This window comes from Psammomys obesus, unplaced genomic scaffold (genome assembly GCF_907164565.1).
Source record: "Psammomys obesus unplaced genomic scaffold, mPsaObe1.curated_primary_1811, whole genome shotgun sequence".
NCBI lineage: Eukaryota > Metazoa > Chordata > Mammalia > Rodentia > Muridae > Psammomys > Psammomys obesus.
In genome coordinates, this window is record NW_026585797.1 from 13,852,499 (window position 1) to 13,869,977 (window position 17,479).

Sequence of the window (17,479 nt, forward strand, 5' to 3'; positions counted from 1 at the left end):
ACAAAACTTTTTACAGTGTTCCCTAGTTCCAACATCCAAAGGGCTCAGATTGCTCTCAATATTTGAGGTCTATAGCTAAAATTTTTCAGTGTGCTGTAACTACCTACTTAATGTTTCCACTAAAACCTTCGAAAAGTGTCTGCATTTATGGCTTTTTTTGTTATGGTCTTTTGAAAATTGTTACCTCATTTGAACATAAAATTTGAGGTAATATACACTTGTGTTTCTAGACCACTGTCACTCATATTTGGCTTTAGAATAAACCATCTCTTGTCTCTTCTAACGTAAGAGTTACAATTTAAAGCCAACAGTGAGCATATAATGTTGTTTCTCCTCTGAAGCACAAAATTCCACAGTCCCACATTCACTCTCTAACACTGTTAGATGGAGCCATGTTTGGAGGGGAGCAATTTGAGTTTCCAGATTCTTGTCCCTCTACAAAGACTTTTGCAGAAACATGGATAGCTGCAAGGAAGAAAATAGTTGACTAAAGGAGAAATAGTGAAATTTGGAGGCATGACAGGCTTCATCTGAGGCCCAGCTCCAGGACTGCAAAAGGTGAAAGACCCACGACTATGTTACCTATATGGTTCATTTATGTGCAGCAGTTTCTCTGAGATTTAAAACTTCCATCTCAACCAATCCTTTAGGATTGACTCCCAAATGAGGAGCAGGCTGAAATTAAGGACAAGTACTGCAAGCCTTGACTATACTACGGGCCTGTTCCTTAGTCAACTCATATTTAAGTCTCAAGGTTTGACTATTAAGATGATGCATATTATGGGCATCTTGGGCTCTTTTTAACTATGAACAATAAACTTTGGTGGCTTTATCTGCCAATGCATTTCCTTTAGACAGGGGTCCTGGCAAATCAGAATGAGCCCTTAAATGTCCTATAAAAAAGGGAAAGTTTCTTTCTTGTATCAAATTTTGAATTTGTAAAAATAAAATTCCAGCAGGAGAAGATGTCTGAATTTGACCTGCAGTCTCTAACCTAGGCAAAGACTGAGCTACATATGCACTCTCTGTAAAAATGTTCAAAGACTCTTTTTAAAACTTTGAAACACAGCCAATACTGCAGATAACTCTGCTATTTGTGCAGATGTGATAGACACTTGAAAAGAAATTATTTTTCTTTCATAAGTATAGGTAGTAACACCAGATAATGAACCATCAGTAAATACATTAAAGCATCAACAATTGGGCTAACTTTTGTTTTAAGTGGAAAAACTATAGGTTGTACCTTTAAAAACTGAATTAATTTGTTTTCTTGTGCCTCAATAGGTTGGACTCTGTCATAATAAGTTTACATATGTTAAAATGCCATATTTATCAGATCTCTGAAAAGTCTGAGGCCAGCATATTTGAGTTGCTCTTTGTCTAGCTTTATCATCTGCTCTAAACTGCATCCTATAAAACAAGATGTCGTAATTTTTAATTTTGGCATATTTTTTTTAAATGTATGATTTAGAGCCAAATTTTAGGTAGATCTATACAGGCAAACTTTATGGTTACCCATTTTACATTTAACCTTAAGAAAAAAAAAAAAAACTAAACAAAGATACTAGGTAAAACTCAATCTTGTACTCAGCTATAATCTTTAGCATAACTTTAAATCTGCTCTTTTTAACCTAAAATCAAAGCAAAACTTTTAATTAAACATAATTTATAAAGGGGCTAGCAAATCTTATGAATCCTATCATATTGTATTAAAACTTAACAGCAAAAAATTAAAGGACAAAAGTTTTATTTAACATTTAAACAGAGAAATAAACTTAGCCTGCAGCCCTCAGCAAAAATGGACTATTCTGTCCATACCAAATCTATAGGCCAGAAAGAAACAGCATTAAATCATTTATTTAGGTACTGGCAGCCAGCCATATATTTTATATAATGGTTAACAATGATCTGAATATAACCCTGCATAACCCTGGGCTAACATGGAACTGTCATCTTTTTTCTCCTATAAAAGAGCATAAGCAAATATTTTGCATTGAAGAATCTCCATCTGTGGCAGCCTTTTTGGAGTTAATGGCAAATTTGGAGTTAATGGCATCTGAGTAGTGGAATTCGGCCTCTTGGCACTGGCTATTTTCCAAAATCCAGTCCTACAGCGAACTGCTCTGAGAAACTCTGTGCAACCATAGTAACCAGACAGCAGGCTCTGTGTAACCTTGAGTTAGCCCTCTTATGTTTTGGCTAAGTAAAATTGCGTGAGGAACTGTTTGTACTTTTTTGCTTACTTAAGTGTTAACCTGACACCCATTAAATCGAAATTTGATCAGAAAAAAACAAACAAACAAACAAACAAACAAACAAACAAAAAAAACTTCCATCTCAAAGGAAATCTGGTTAATACAGAGGATGCTTTCAGGGGAGATGGAACAGCAGGATGTTACAAGGATAAGAGAAACATTCCCGTGGTCAGGGAAGCTGCTTTAGACAGGAAGTAAACAACTCCAAATAGCTTCAGGAAGTCCTTGAAACTATCTAGATTCACCATGTTCCTCCTTCTCCAAGCATATATAATTAGTAAAGTCTCCCTCCTACACATAAGCAGAGCTGCTTAGAAGAGTGTCAGACCACCTGAAGTAGACCTGCCTACTGAGTCTTACTGCTAGCCTCTTCACTTCTTCTCTCCTCCACTCAGAAAACTGTCCTACTGTTCCATCCACTTTGCAAAATGGCAGAGAAATCCTTAAACTTTCATAAATGTAAGTAATTACTGAGGTAACTTTGAAAGTAAATAAATTGGCACCACTGTGGAATTTCAATTTCAGCTGGGTTTTCAAAAGCCCCTGTTTTTAAGCTTTTCTTAATTTTCTGCTCCATTCCACTGATCTCTGTCTTCACATCCCCGATACTTACAGATTTGTTTTAACTTAAAACACCTCAAAAGATGAATTCTCTTTTTTGATGATCATTATTAAAAAATAATTGAATCTTTAGTGTCTGTACTGGTTAGGTGTTTGTTTGTTTTTGTCAGCTTAACACAAGGTTAAGACATTCAGAAGAGGAAATTTCAATAAAGAAATTCCTCCATCAGATTTGCTTATAGCTTAGCCTGTGGGGCATTTTTTTTTAATTTGGTTTTTTAAACTGAAGGAAAAAATCAGTAAGGTATTTTTTTTTAATTTCTATTTTTTAATTACAATAGAATCTTCTTTCATATATCTCAAGAACAGTTTCCCCTCTTTCCAATTATCCCATCTCCCCTGCCCCTCATGTTCACTCCCTCTCTGTTTCCCTTCAGAAAAGAACAGGCTTCCAAGAGACAACAACCAAACATGACAAAACAAGACACTGAAAGGGTTAGGCTAACTTTGTAACCTATATATCTTCTAAAGCCTATAGTTTTGAGTTTTAGGTCCAGGTTAAGCTAAAGCCTCTTAGTACCATTCCAGAGAATGGAGGAATGTGACTCTATCTGTGAGGACAGATATAAAAAAAAAAAAAGCAAGCATTGACCTTCACTCAGCAAAAAAAATGACCAGACCCTTGTCTTCAAGATAGTGTTTCTTAGCAGTGAACCCAGATGGCCTCAATCCTTCTTCTGAGTAGTTCCTGACCTCCAGCCAAATCTTCAAGGATGAGCTAACCACCCCACCTTCCATTGCAGCTGCATCCACACTTGGCAGGACTGGCCAAGCTTGAGCACCTAAGACTAACCAATTATCTTACTTTATAGCTTCCTCATCCAATCCTATATTGCCAAAACTGCAACTTCAAATTTCCTGCAATTTTTCTTTTAAAAACCTAAAGGCCTTTGTCTCCCGGGGCCACTCTTTGCTGACCGGCAGGGGTGGCCCCATTGCGCAATGGTTAAATTAAACCTCTTGCTTTTGCAATGAGTTACATGGTCTGTGAGAGTTTCTGGGAAGGGCGCGATCTTAAACTCCTGAGCTGTGAGACCCCAGGTCTTACAACCCAACAAGATAACACAAAAGCCCTCATATCAAGGCTGGACAAGGCAACACAATAGGAGGAAAAAGAGTCCCAAGAACAGCCAAAAGAGTCAGACACAACTACTCATACTATTAGGAGTCCCACAGAACCACCAAGCTAATACCCATAATATATATATATGTTTGTGTGTATGTGTGTGTACAGAGGACTTAGTGTAGACCTTCGCAGGCCCTGTGCTAGCTGATTCAGTCTCTGGGAGCCCAAATGTGCTCTGTTTAGTTGATTTCTTAAGCCATGTTTTCCTGGTGTCCTCCATTCCCTCTGACTCCCATATTCTTTCCTTCCCCCTCTTCTGAAGAGGAGTACAGGGTTTTTTTTTTCCTTGAGCTTCAAGGGGAGAGAGCTAATGGAGACCTCTAATTTAAACTCTCTTCACATAATGTCTGGCTGTGGGGGTCTCTGTACCCACTTCCATTTTCTGTCAGAAAAAAATTCTGATGACAACTAGAAGGGTACCAACCTACCAGTAGAGCAGACTATCATTAGGAATTGAATTGTTGTTATTGTTGTTTTGGCCAGTAGTGTTTAGTTCTACCCTAGGTCTCTGTGCTGTCCAGTATCCAGCTCATGGCCATACAAGGCAATACAGGGCATGGACGCCCTCTGTGGTGTGGACCTCAACTTAAACCAGACATTGGTTGTCCCCTCCCACAAGTTCTGCACTACCATTTCCCCTTTAACATCTTGCAAGGAAGACAGATTGTAGGTTTTATGGCTTGGATGGTGTCCAGGCTTCTCTTTCCATAGCCTGCAGAGTACATTCCTATGCTGGGGAGACTAGAATGTACGGGTGAAGAATGCAGGGAGCAACTCGACCTGTCTACCTTCTATAAGCTGTGCTGATGTGGAACTTCTATGGGGCATTTTCTTTCTTTCTTTCTTTCTTTCTTTCTTTCTTTCTTTCTTTCTTTCTTTCTTTCTTTTTCTTTCTTTTAAATAAACATACATTTATCTATCTATCTATCTATCTATTTATTTATTATTACAATTTATTCACTTTGTATTCTGGCTGTGGTCCCCTCCTTCAGCTCCTCCCCATCCCACCCATTCTCCCTCTTCTTCCCCTATGCTGATGAACAATTGCTATGAAAAATTGAACCAGCAGGGCATGGTGCCATCCTTAAATTCTTTATAAAAGCAGTCTGAGCAAGCTATGCAAAGTAAGCCAGTAGCTTCTGCTGTAGTTCTTACCTCCAAATCCCTTCTTTGAGTGCCTTGCCCTGACTTTGACTTTCTCTGGTAATGGACTATACACCATAAAATGAAATAAATCTTTTCCTCCAAAAGTTGCTTTTGGTCATAGTTTTTTTTATCATAGCAACAGAAAGAAAACCAGTGCAATTTCTGTGGAGCTTTTCTGATTTGCTCACATTTCCTTCTTTTTTAAAATAGTTGCCATCATCATTACTTGCAGTGCTGGGGATTAACTCATAGTGTGTGCCACCCACACATTAAGCCACTAAGATACACCCAGTCCCCTTTCTCGTTAAGAATCCAGCATTTTGCAGGGAGTAACTGTCAGTGTGGTTTTTAGTAAAAAAAAACCGAACATCTATCTATATCATCCCCCTGCAATCAGGCCCAGGGACCATCACAAAAAGTGGTCAGTGATTGTAAGAGCAGAGGTTTGGGAGGAGCAGACTGTAACAAATGTGTTCTCGACTTGACAGCACCACTATACTTATGAACTCTCAGTAGCTGTGGTTTTCTGCACAAGATTAAGCGAGTCAACAATCATGGTAGAGGAAGGGACTCACAGGGCTCCACCAGAACATAGCAGATACCAACAGCTGATGGCTTCTGAGGGTAGCGGGTCGGTTATCTTTAAGTGTGTAGTGATATCTTATCTGTTAATCATGAGAATCTGGGCAGCTCAGGGTTATCTAGACAGGAAGGGAGAGAAAAAGAAACTAGGAAGCATGGAATAGAGAAAGGATACAGATTTTGGAGGTACTAGAGAGAGGAGTAGGGGGTAAATAGAATCATAAAACATTGTATGAAATTCCCAAAATTTAATTTAAAGATTAAAAACTTCAATTTTGAAGGTATAGAAATTGCTCAGCCATCAAAAGTTTTCATTGCTCTTGCAATGGACTACAGTCTGGTTTCTAGCATTCACACTCGGTGGTTAATAATAGCCAATAATGCCAGTTAGAGGAAATCAGATACAGTATTCTGGCTTCTTGGGACACCTACACACATGTGGCATTCACTCACATGGACACAGATGTCTCCTCATATCTGTGATCCCAAGCATGTAGGAGGCCAGTGCAGATTACCATAAAGTCAAGCCAGCTGGTTTAGTAAGCTCCAGTCCAGCTTAGACTTCATAATCAGACCCTGTCTCTAAACACAGGCTACCCGAACTCACCATCCCCGCCAAAGGAAAGTGTTGTTAACAGATTTCCTTGCAAACTTTAAGTACAAATATATTCAATTTCATACAGGAAATGAACATCTTCTCAGGGTGTCACTTAAGATCTACAAGGTCTTTATATACACAGTTCACAATGTGCCTACTTATAAAACATAGTATTGCTTGGGAAGTTGGTACATGTTCCTAAATAGAATCAGCAGCCCTTTTTGTTCGCTGATGCATTATTCCCAGTACTTCACTATTGAACTGTGAGTGATTTTTTCAAACAAGTGTGCATTATTTTACATATGTTTTTTGTAGCTAAAAGTTTATATCACTGCCAAAGAAATTCAGAATATCAGGCAGTTTTGAGAAGTATCCTTTCCTGATTTATTTAAGTATAATAAATGGCTTTACATGACTACAATTCCGTGTGTTAGACTAATAGGTGTTAAAACTAATGGATCTTAGAATAAGCTAAATATCCATCCTTCCCAACTTCACTGGAATGATTTTCTAATCTACTTTTTCCTTTCAGCTATTCTTCTAATTCATTACCTAATTGCCTAAGATATAAAAAGACATTTTGCTTAAATGAAGCAGCACCAGTAAAACAAATGAGGCTAGCCCTTGCCTGTGATAGCCATCTTAGTTCTTAATAATTTATCCAAAGAAGATTAACTCTTAAGAACCTCATGTCCATTTCTGCTCTCTTTATCAATGCTATATTCTGGAGGGGTTTCATAAAATTTGCATTTGAATGAAAACAAGTGTCCACCTTTGAAAGTTTACCAGGTTTAAAATCAGGTGGCAAATAACATTTTAAAAATAAGTATTAAGTATCACCTGAACTCCATTCCCTAAATTTCTCTTTGCATAGTATTATGAAAACTATTTTGCATGATTCAATAAAACAGACATCATCTGCTTTACAAGGAACAGAAAACACAGCTACAAGCTTCCAGGGGGACTACAGGGAACTTGTACCCTAGTTCTCTGCAGAGTTGTACCCTGGGTTTCACAGGAGGATAAAACTGAGCAGGCCACCACAAGTCTGTTTCCTACTGCTGAATTTCTGAAGACATTTTAGGGAAAGGGCTAGTTGGGAAGATGTGTACAAAAGACAACAATTAAAAGCAAAAGCTGGAATGAATGACAGTGACAACGGCTGAGCTGAACCTTGAAGATTGCTGCAGGCCTAATGACCCAGTAGGGTAGCTCACAGGATATCTCAGGAATGCTATTTTGTGGACCCATCAAATGCATGGTGTAGGTCACATACAATGCTATGGCTTTGGAAAAGTAAATAGGAAAGCCTGAAAATGTCTAGGCAGTCAGGATACAGACAGATGTGGTATTGTTAGAAAGTTAGACTGTTCAGCAATGTCATTGGGGATAAGAGTCCAAAAAGTCCCAAGTATACAAGGAAAAATAGTTGCTCTGCCTTCCTTCATATTACTAAAAGGTTATACAAAATGCACAGATTAATCTGTGAAAAATGCTTTCCAGCTGTGGCCAGAAGCAAGGATGTAATATCTCCTCTATGGATTATGATATCATCAGAGAAGAATGTAGGTACCTCTAACATTCTGTTTCACCCCTCTCCCCTCTTCCTTCTCCCCCTCCTCCCCCATTTTCCCTCTCCCCTCCCTTCTCTTCTCCTCCCACCCCTTTCTTAGACTCTCTAGGATTCAAGGCAAAAACAGAGGTCTAAGACCTAAGGAAAGAAGAGTAAATCCTATCCTCTCTGCCCGCTTCCCTTCTCCAGAAAACGCTCCTGAAGCCCAGTGCACAGATCTGGGATGATGCATCTGTAGAATCAGCCCCAAGCAGTAAAGGTAAGGAAGCCTGGCCAGACTTCATAGGAGAAAGGAGGCAGATGGAGAATAGTGACCTAAGTTATTAAAGCTGTCAACATTTGTCAGTCAAGAACATTTTGAAGTCAGAGGGTAACTGCCCATTTAAATCTAGAAGTGCTTCCTCATTTTAGGTAAATGTTTCATATTTTCTAATGATACACAAAATATTTCAGCTTAAGGATTGTGATACCCAATCTTTCCTCAGTTGGACAGGTGCGGAGACACTTCAGAAAGGATCGAGGCAATGGCTGCACAGGGAGAGCCCCCAGTCCAATTCAAGATCGTCCTCGTGGGTGATGGTGGTACTGGGAAGACGACGTTTGTAAAACGCCACTTGACTGGTGAATTTGAAAAGAAGTATGTGGCCACCCTGGGCGTGGAGGTACACCCCCTGACTTTCCACACGAGCAGAGGCCCTATCAAGTTTAACGTCTGGGACACGGCTGGCCAGGAAAAGTTTGGGGGTCTGCGAGACGGCTATTACATCCAAGCCCAAGGGGCCATTATAATGTTCGATGTAACATCAAGAGTTACTTACAAGAATGTGCCCAACTGGCATAGAGATCTTGTACGGGTGTGTGAATGCATCCCCATTGTGCTGTGTGGCAATAAAGTGGATGTTAAGGACAGGAAAGTAAAAGCTAAATCTATTGTCTACCACCGCAAAAAGAACCTTCAATATTATGACATTTCAGCCAAAAGCAACTACAACTTTGAGAAGCCTTTCCTCTGGTTGTCCAGAAGACTCACTAGAGACCCTAACTTGGAGTTCGTTGCCATGCCGGCTCTAGCCCCACCTGAGGTGGTCATGGACCCAGTGTTGGCACGGCAATATAAGCGTGACTTAGAGGTGGCGCAGACTACTGCTCTCCCGGATGAAGATAGTGACCTGTGAAAAAATGAGGCTCGGTCGGAATCAGAAGCCTAGATATAGAAGCAACTGAACAGGCATGTCAGCAGTTTGGCCTGGGTGTCATCTTGCTACCTAGCTAAGCAGACTCGTGCCTCGTGTCTGTTATGCTTAAACGAAAGGCTTCAGAGTGAGTGTGGCAATTAAAAAACGAGCCGTAAGTTTGGGACTTACAGATTTAGCTGTTTGGAGTGCAGTTGTTTCTTCCCTGAGATTCAAAAATAAGAATGCTACACTCACATCCTGTATTCTGTGGCAAAATTTGGGTACTGTAATTTCATACCTTCCATGTAGAATAAAGTTGCATTTCAAAAACCGAAACATAATTTCAGAATATAAATGTAGTATAAAGAAATATCTTTTCAGAAAAATATGCTTTTGTTTTATTTTAGCAAAAGACTTTTTAGGAAACATGGGATTTAATTTTTTCATCTGAAAATAATTTAATTTTAAGTCACTACTTAAATATTGGAGCAGAAATTATGAATTTATGATACTGAATACTTCCTATGTTATCTGCCTGGTCTGATTCAGGGTAGTGTATACTTTTGAAAGTATAATGCAATGTATAAAGCTATATGCGGCGCTATATCACCTGATAGATGTGTCAGGTGTTTCTTTATTTGACTTTGCCATCTCTGGTTGAATACAGTGTGTGTGTGTATATGTCTGTTTGTTATATAATATATAATAATTTATTATATATAATATATTACATATATACATACATATATATCACAGACAAGGAAAACAAAGTATGTGTCAAAAGTTTTATTTAAGAATGTGTCAACTCTACTTGCAATATAACTATGAGACTGAGTTGCCCACCCTGGGCTCAGGGAAAGGCCTCTGGCCTGTCTATCCTCTTGTCTGACACAGTCATCCTAAAATGCTTAGGCTTGGTACTCTGTGTCTGGCTCATAGCCTAACATACAAACTGACACATTTGGAGTGACAAAGGTAAACTGGCATTTGGCAGACATCATAGTAAAAATTCTTTTAGCCTAAGAATATCAGGAATTTTAAAGAATGGACATAAAATAAGAAAAAAATAGTTATGTAGCCTCAAAATATTAACTACATAAAATATTTATGAAAACAAAAGAAACAATGTATTCACAATGCAAAAAAAACCCTCTAATTAATCAGAGCTAATGTCCTCAGGAATAAGAGGGATGGAAAACATAACACTTTGGTGGGATTCCTGTCCAGACTGCTTAACATGAAATCAGTAAAACCTAAACTGATGGTCATTCTGCAAGAGGTCAAGCTGTCACCTCCATGCACCACTGTGATCAAAGAGAAGCACAGGAAAGCAATGTAGTTTTGGAATGCATGAGGTACAGAAAAGCACGGCTCCTGAATGCCAGCAAGAAGTGCGGCTTGATTTCAGTGTGAAGGGTCATATAGACAACAGAGAAATTCAAAATATGTATCAATATGAATTCTCTCATTTTAATAACCAGGCTGATGTTTTACAAAGAAATGTTTTAAGGACTGTTCACTAATAACACTTTTGTATTATTTCATTCATGTAGAAACATGAACTCCTACAAATAAAGCAGAGTGAATTATGTAATAAAGATAGATACAAAGAGAATACATCCTAACCACTCCTAACCATCTCCATGAAACAGCTGTATGGAACCCTTCACAGTAATCTTGAAACTTTCCAGAATTATATTCAAATGAAAAAGGGGAATGTGGCAGGAAAAGTAAGCTATAGTAGGAAGGCTGAATTTTAAAAAGAAAAAGAACAAACACAATAATAAAATCCTACCTCTCTTCCTATTAGTAGAACAGAAGATATAAGGAGTATCCTTAAGGAAAGCTAGAGGTATGCATCCCTGAATTTATATCATGATGTCGAAATTCCTTTAGCCTAGAACAACTGAAAACCAAAGACTGTAGTATAGAATGGTGGGGGTGGTGATACTATGAAGAAAGCAGGTGAAGAGGCCCCGTGGGAAACAAATGAATCGAAGGCTAGATGGGAGAAGGGGCCTGACCAGCCCCACTGTGCCAATCAATACCACTTTCAGTCCTTCCTCCCCAAAGTTCCAAACCCTAACAGCTGTCTTGAGTATCCCAACCAAATAGACCTTTCAGAACAAACACAAGAGTTAGGAAAGTTATCCTTCAGAATCAAAGGCCATCACAAAAATTACCGCTTAAAGCAGCTAAGTTTTATTGCGATTATGGAGCCACACATTTCAAGAAAAGTCTCAAGTATTCATTGGCATGCATAACTATTTCATCCATTCAACATACATTGTATTAAGTAGTAAGAATTAAGGACTTAAATGACAAACTCTTAGTTACTGATTTCTGTCTCACTGGAAAAAATACAGGGAATACACCACATGTATGAAACACAAGAGAATGACATATATGAAACTCTAGGCAGTTAGTGTTGAACTGAGAGCAGGAAGTCGTAGAAAGTCACTGAGGTGGGATGAAATGTGAAAACTTATTACAGTCACACATAACATAGCATGAGCCCTATAGAAAGAGCATAGCATGGACCGTGCACAGGTTCATGGGAGAACGTTGTTATGACTGGCTTTACATGTGGGCAGAAGTGACTACAAAGACTGGAGCCAGAATTTATACCTAGGCAGTCTTTGACTGTCTTACAATGTTGCTGTTTGCCACCTTGGTTGGCACGTAATAGCTGCAGCAGAGAGTGAAGAGAGATGCTGAATGTTGAAGTCCACTGAGTGAAGGTGTGTTTCTGTCCTTCCTCACCTAACTAAGGCATTCTCTGCTTTGACTTTAATAAAAACTTGATGGTCAGGAATTTTTTAGATTTAACAGTTTCTTTGACAGATACATCAATTTCTTCCATTGTACCTTCCACAACTGAGATTCTTTCTTCCATCTCTTGTAGTCTATTGGTTATGCTTACCTCTGTAGTTCCTGTTTTCTTCCCCAAGTTATTTCTCTCCACGATTTCCTCCGTTTGTGTTTTCTTTATTTTTTTCCAATTCTATCTTCAGATCTTGAGCCATTTTGTTGATTTCCTTCACCTGTCTGACTGTATTTTCCTTGAATTCCTTTAGCTGTTTCTCTGAACATTCCTCTGTTTCTTTTATTTCTTTCAGTGTTTTAAGTATTTCTTCTCTAAAGTCCACAAACTGTTTGGCTAAATCTTCCCGTATTTCTTTACAGATGGCCATAATCTGTTTGTCTTTATCTTCCTCCATTTCTTTACAGATAGCCATAATCTGTTTATCTTAAGCTAATTCTTTATGCATTTTATTCATTTCCTCTATTAATGTCTTCATAAGCATAGATGTAAGGTCATCTTCTTGGCTTTCATTTATTCTGGGATGTCTGGGGCTGCTTGCCCCTGGATAACAGTGTTGTGGAGATTCCATATTGCTCTGTCTTTTGTTGGTTGCACTTTTACTCTGGCCTCTACCCATTGGGCTAACTTAGGTGTTGGGTGTTAGTTTCTGGTGCTTCCTGGAATCCTGGGGTGGGGAGAATTCCCTTGGCAGGAAGATGATTTTTTTTCCTGAAGAAGGCCTCCTCAGCTTTTTGGGTATGGTCTTCTTCCCTGTTTTCTCCCTCTTCCTATGCCCCTCTCATTTGCCTTTCTGAATGAAGATTGAGCGTCTTACCCAGGGCCCTCCTTCTTGATTAGCTTCCTTAGGTGTACAGATTTTAGTATGATTATCCTATAAGCCTAATATCCACTTATAAGTGAGTATATACCATATGTGTCTTTCTGGTTCTGGGATACCTCACTCAGGAAGACATTTTCTAGATCCCACTATTTGCCTGCACATTGTGGAGGGATGTAGGTTGATTAGTCAGGTTAGATTTGCTGGGAGGTAGCTCAAGTTAAAGGCCTAAGCTTTGAAAATATACAAGAGTCTCAGTGTCCTTATATATGTAGCTGACAGGTTTGTAAATGTTAGCTACAACTAGATGTTTTCAGCAAAAAGGAAAGGAAAAGGGAAGAGGGTAAGAAGGAAAAAGGTTACAGTGTTTCCTGTACTAGCATTTTCCACTTATAAACGCCTGCACTGCCGCACATTGACTCTCAAATTTTTCAACATATTCAACTGCTTAGATATTTACAAAATCTTTATATACTCAAGCTCATTTTTTTGTATCTAATAAGTCAGAACTTTTGAATAGACTCGGCACAAAAAAAAAAAATTTAACAGCCAAATTTGAAGACAGACATCCCACCATGCTTCACTACTGCATGGTGGCGTGACAAAGATGTCCTGTGACTAGTTTTCTATATCAAAGGTAAAAAATTAATATAGATGCTAGTTCATCTAGACAGTGTTTAAGAGTCGGGATGATCGAGTCCAGGTCTAAGCATTCCTGAATATTACTAGAAATTCAATTTGAAAACTCAGACAAAAATCTCTATGGACCAGTGCACAGTAAGGAACTTCTCAGGGGACTATCCAGAATAAACATTCTAAAATGAGTCAATCTGTTTAAATGACTGCTTTGTACAGACTGTTCAATGCAAATGTATGATGGTTGTAGTTCTTAGAGGCAGACCAGCACCAAAATGCAACTAGTATTTCAATTAATGGTTGTATTATTTCTGATGAATTAAGAAGAATGTTGATGGAATCAGTAACTTAGAGATGGTTATAGAAAAATGTCAAAAGTGGATATACCAATGTTAATGATCAATAGGAGACTTTAAATGCCCATACTAAGTAACTTCCCATTTTTTTCTCAATTGTTGCTGGTCTGAAGTGTTCTGTTGCAAATATCACTGATGTCATAGAAGAAATTTGCATGGGAACTTGCATATTAGAATTTTTTCATTATTTTTGTTCCTTTCTCTGTTAGGGAATTCTTCAAAGTTAAAACTACATAATATTATCTGCGACAGCACTCATCTCCCACTGAAGTTTCTTGCTCTAATAAGAGGACTCTCCATAGAGATTTGTCCAGGGTGAGACAGACTCATTACCTTGGTTGGCAGGCTGCATGTTCACTCCTCCAAATAATCGAGAAATGCGTGATTTCTTCCTGTGTTATATTTATTTGACTACTTTAATATCCATTGCCTCCCTGTGAAGATGGCCATGGAGCAGTGCACAGCACCGCACTACTGATCGGATGTGAGTACTTACTCTTCCTTCAGCTCATGATTTGTTGGGGGGGGGGTTGCAGTTACTGCATGATGTCATCTGCCTGCAGAACCTGGTCCTTTTCAGTTAAGCCTGCATTCTCATCTTGGTGTTGGACTGGTCTCTCCACATATATTTCTCAGCATACCTCATAGTCTCCCAGTAGAACCCCTTTATTTTCAGTAGAGTTGGATAGCTGTGAACATGTTAGGTCTGTCTGTGTTTTGAGAACATAAAACATGACATTTCAATCTAAAAAGGAGCGCTTCACTTCCTTTCTGTTCAACTCTTATTTTACAGCTTGTGAGCTTGTGTGTGTTTGCCTTTGTGTGTTGGGGGGTGGTTAAATTTTCTTTATCAGTGTTTTGGTAGGTTTTGGCAGATCCTTAAAAGTATAAGCTCAGAAATGAGTCAGACCAATTCTTATTTCATTCACTGAGTTAAGCCTCAGTAACCTGAATCTCCTTTTTTAATGTCTTGATGTCTCAATTTGCTCATTTCATTAAAAATGTAGACCGAGTTATGAATGGGGAAAAACAGCCAGAAACAAACAATGCTGCATACAACAAACTTAGTACTATGAAAACTAATAGCAATGCTATTCCAAATGACAGTATAACATAACTATAGTAGTATTGTTCCCCTGTTAATGAAGTTGTAGATGAATTTGCTTTCATCAAATAAACATAATATTTCAATTCAAAATCTTTGACACACAGACTGCTACATAATAATTTTATAGCCAATCTCTTTCTAATCCTTTCAATCTCTCTCACACCTTGCTTTGCATATCTTCCCTTTCTTCAAAGCCCTTTTGTTTCTACTAGTATGTCTAGACCAGGAATCATTTCTGTGCTAGCTTTATGTACTGCAAACATAAGTGTGAATAAAACAGTAAATTAAAGAACACATTGTTCCCAGGTGACCACATGCCTAAATCTGTGAGCCACATACTCGAAGACCCCACTCCTTATTTTAGCAGCCTGCCAGAAGGTCCTCATGCTGAATGCATCACTTCCTCAGAGAAAGTGAGAAAGAGGTGTGATGGGAGCTGGTGCTTCAGACTCTAACTGTTGATGAAAACATTGATTTTTGTCAGAATTCCTGCAGTCTCTCAGTCTTTGTTGTTGTCCTGGAGTTGCTGCCACAGTTCATGGATGCCATCTTGATATCCACTGTCTTTTGGAAATAGTTGCCATCCTGAGTTAATTGTACTCTTAGATAATGGCTTAGCTCATCATATTCTGCAGCATTTTGTTTGGCATGCTCTCTACGTGGTATCCTTCTTCTTGTATGTGGGATTATCCTTGGTAACTTACATCAGAAAGTATGGTATGATACCACAACTACAGTAACAAATAGAAAAGAAAAAAAAAAACAACCACACAGTATAGAAGGGAAATTTTGTGCTGTTACTGATATAGTAATAATGTCCATTGACTATGATTATGTTTTTAAATACTGTAGGTAGTTTATTTAACTAAATACTTCTTTTATAAATAGCATAATTTTATTTTGAGAATATCCTTGTAAGAATATTTGACTTTTCCCACTTCATGTATAAATAGAAAGAACAATTTTAAGTGCCATCTTCTAAAGGTATCATTATTTATGGTTAGTAAAAACTCAAACAAGTTTTTCTTTTATGTGTGATATCTGTAATATGAAATCGTATGTGTGCATATTTGTGTGCAGGTTCATATATGTGCACACAGGCTAAAGGCTGACATCAGTTATTTTCTCTATCATTGTTTATCATATACATAGAAGTAGGATCTTTCACTGAAACCCAGGATTCAACAATTCAATCTGTCTAACCAACCAGCTTGGTCTATAGAACAAGTATCTCTTCCTTGCTGTTGAAGGGAAGCTCATGTAGAAGGATTTAAAACATTCTCTCCTGCAAGGAAATTCATTAAGTTCAGAATGTAAATAACCTAAAATCTTCAGGAAATCCCTACTGATCATAATCACTAGGCCTTTCCCTCTCTAAGCACATACAAGGAGCAAGGACTGCTGAGAGGCAGACCAGCTGAGCTTTCTGTGAGAGATATTAATCGGCTCAGATCAACTGAGCACTTAAAAAGACACTCTCCAGCCAGCTGAGTTGCCTGCAGGATATATGGCAAACTACAGGTTTCTAGTTTTCCTGAACTGTTGTCCATTCTGGGATGGGCTTCTCCTGATGCATCTCCCCTTGTGTCATTTCTTCTCTTTTAAGTAACCTCTCACTCTTATTTCTGTAGTGACCCCAGTGAAATTCATTGAGTGACCACATTATGATTAGGTGACATCAACTACCTATTTGGGGTGAGGAGATATTTTTCCACATCTCCAAACATGTAGTACCACACAACACTTGGAATGTTAAGATTACAGCAAACTTGTCCATCATTTACTCCAGTCCTCATGGCTTTACCCACTGACCAATCTCCCCAGCTCCAAATTAAAGTTTCTTTATTGATATATAACTTCAGTACTAGTTGGTGATATTGCTCTGGCTCCAGGCCCTGAGGATGTAATATGCAGCTCCCTTTATGGCTGGGATTATACACTTTACTGCATTTGGAATACTGCAAGTGAGTTAACCGAATGAATCTGACAGGGCCTCCTCTTTCTAACATCAAATTGAAACATTACATCAGATCAATGATACCTACTCAAAATTGTACAGATAACCATTCTATTTTCCACAACAATGATAAAATACAATATATTTATAGAGAAGTTTGATATCAACTGGGATGGTACTATTTTGGCTCTAAAAACCCCACAGGGAATGGTTATACCCATCTATTGGAAATGTCTTTACACAAAAGGCAATAGCTTTTCTTTAATAGTATCCCCCAGATAGCTCATCTTTTAAATGACTATCAATATTTTGGTGCCATTTATTTTTAATGCTGCATTTATTTCCAAGCAATTTAATAGATAAGATTACTACAATAACATTTTGTTTCTTTTCAACAATAGAAAGTATTATCTTCACTACAGAAAAAGATATCTAACATTAAGAACAGAGACCAGGATTTGTTCTTGCTTAATGGTGATTTCTGGAACCTTACATACTCATCCATTTTCCAATTATTTTGATATTGTTGCTTTATTCAGTTTTATTTACAAGTATCAATGCAGAAAAGGGAATTTTCAACATCATTATTATCTTTTTGATAATAATGATCATGCTGCTGTAAATTGTGAAAACTGAGAAGTACATTTTTTTTTCTTCTCTCTCTCATCTCACACATAAATTAATCTAAATCCAGATTTTCTC

The 17,479-nt window shown here is 38.1% G+C and overlaps 1 protein-coding gene across 1 annotated transcript; it reads left to right on the plus strand.

Annotated features, from left to right (window-relative positions):
* The first annotated feature begins 8,419 nt into the window (after window positions 1-8,419).
* LOC129670825 (GTP-binding nuclear protein Ran-like) lies at window positions 8,420-9,076 on the plus strand. Its single transcript, XM_055599472.1, has one exon. It carries the CDS (start codon window positions 8,426-8,428, stop codon window positions 9,074-9,076), a length of 651 nt encoding a protein of 216 aa, XP_055455447.1. The 5' UTR covers window positions 8,420-8,425.
* Window positions 9,077-17,479: the final 8,403 nt, after the last annotated feature.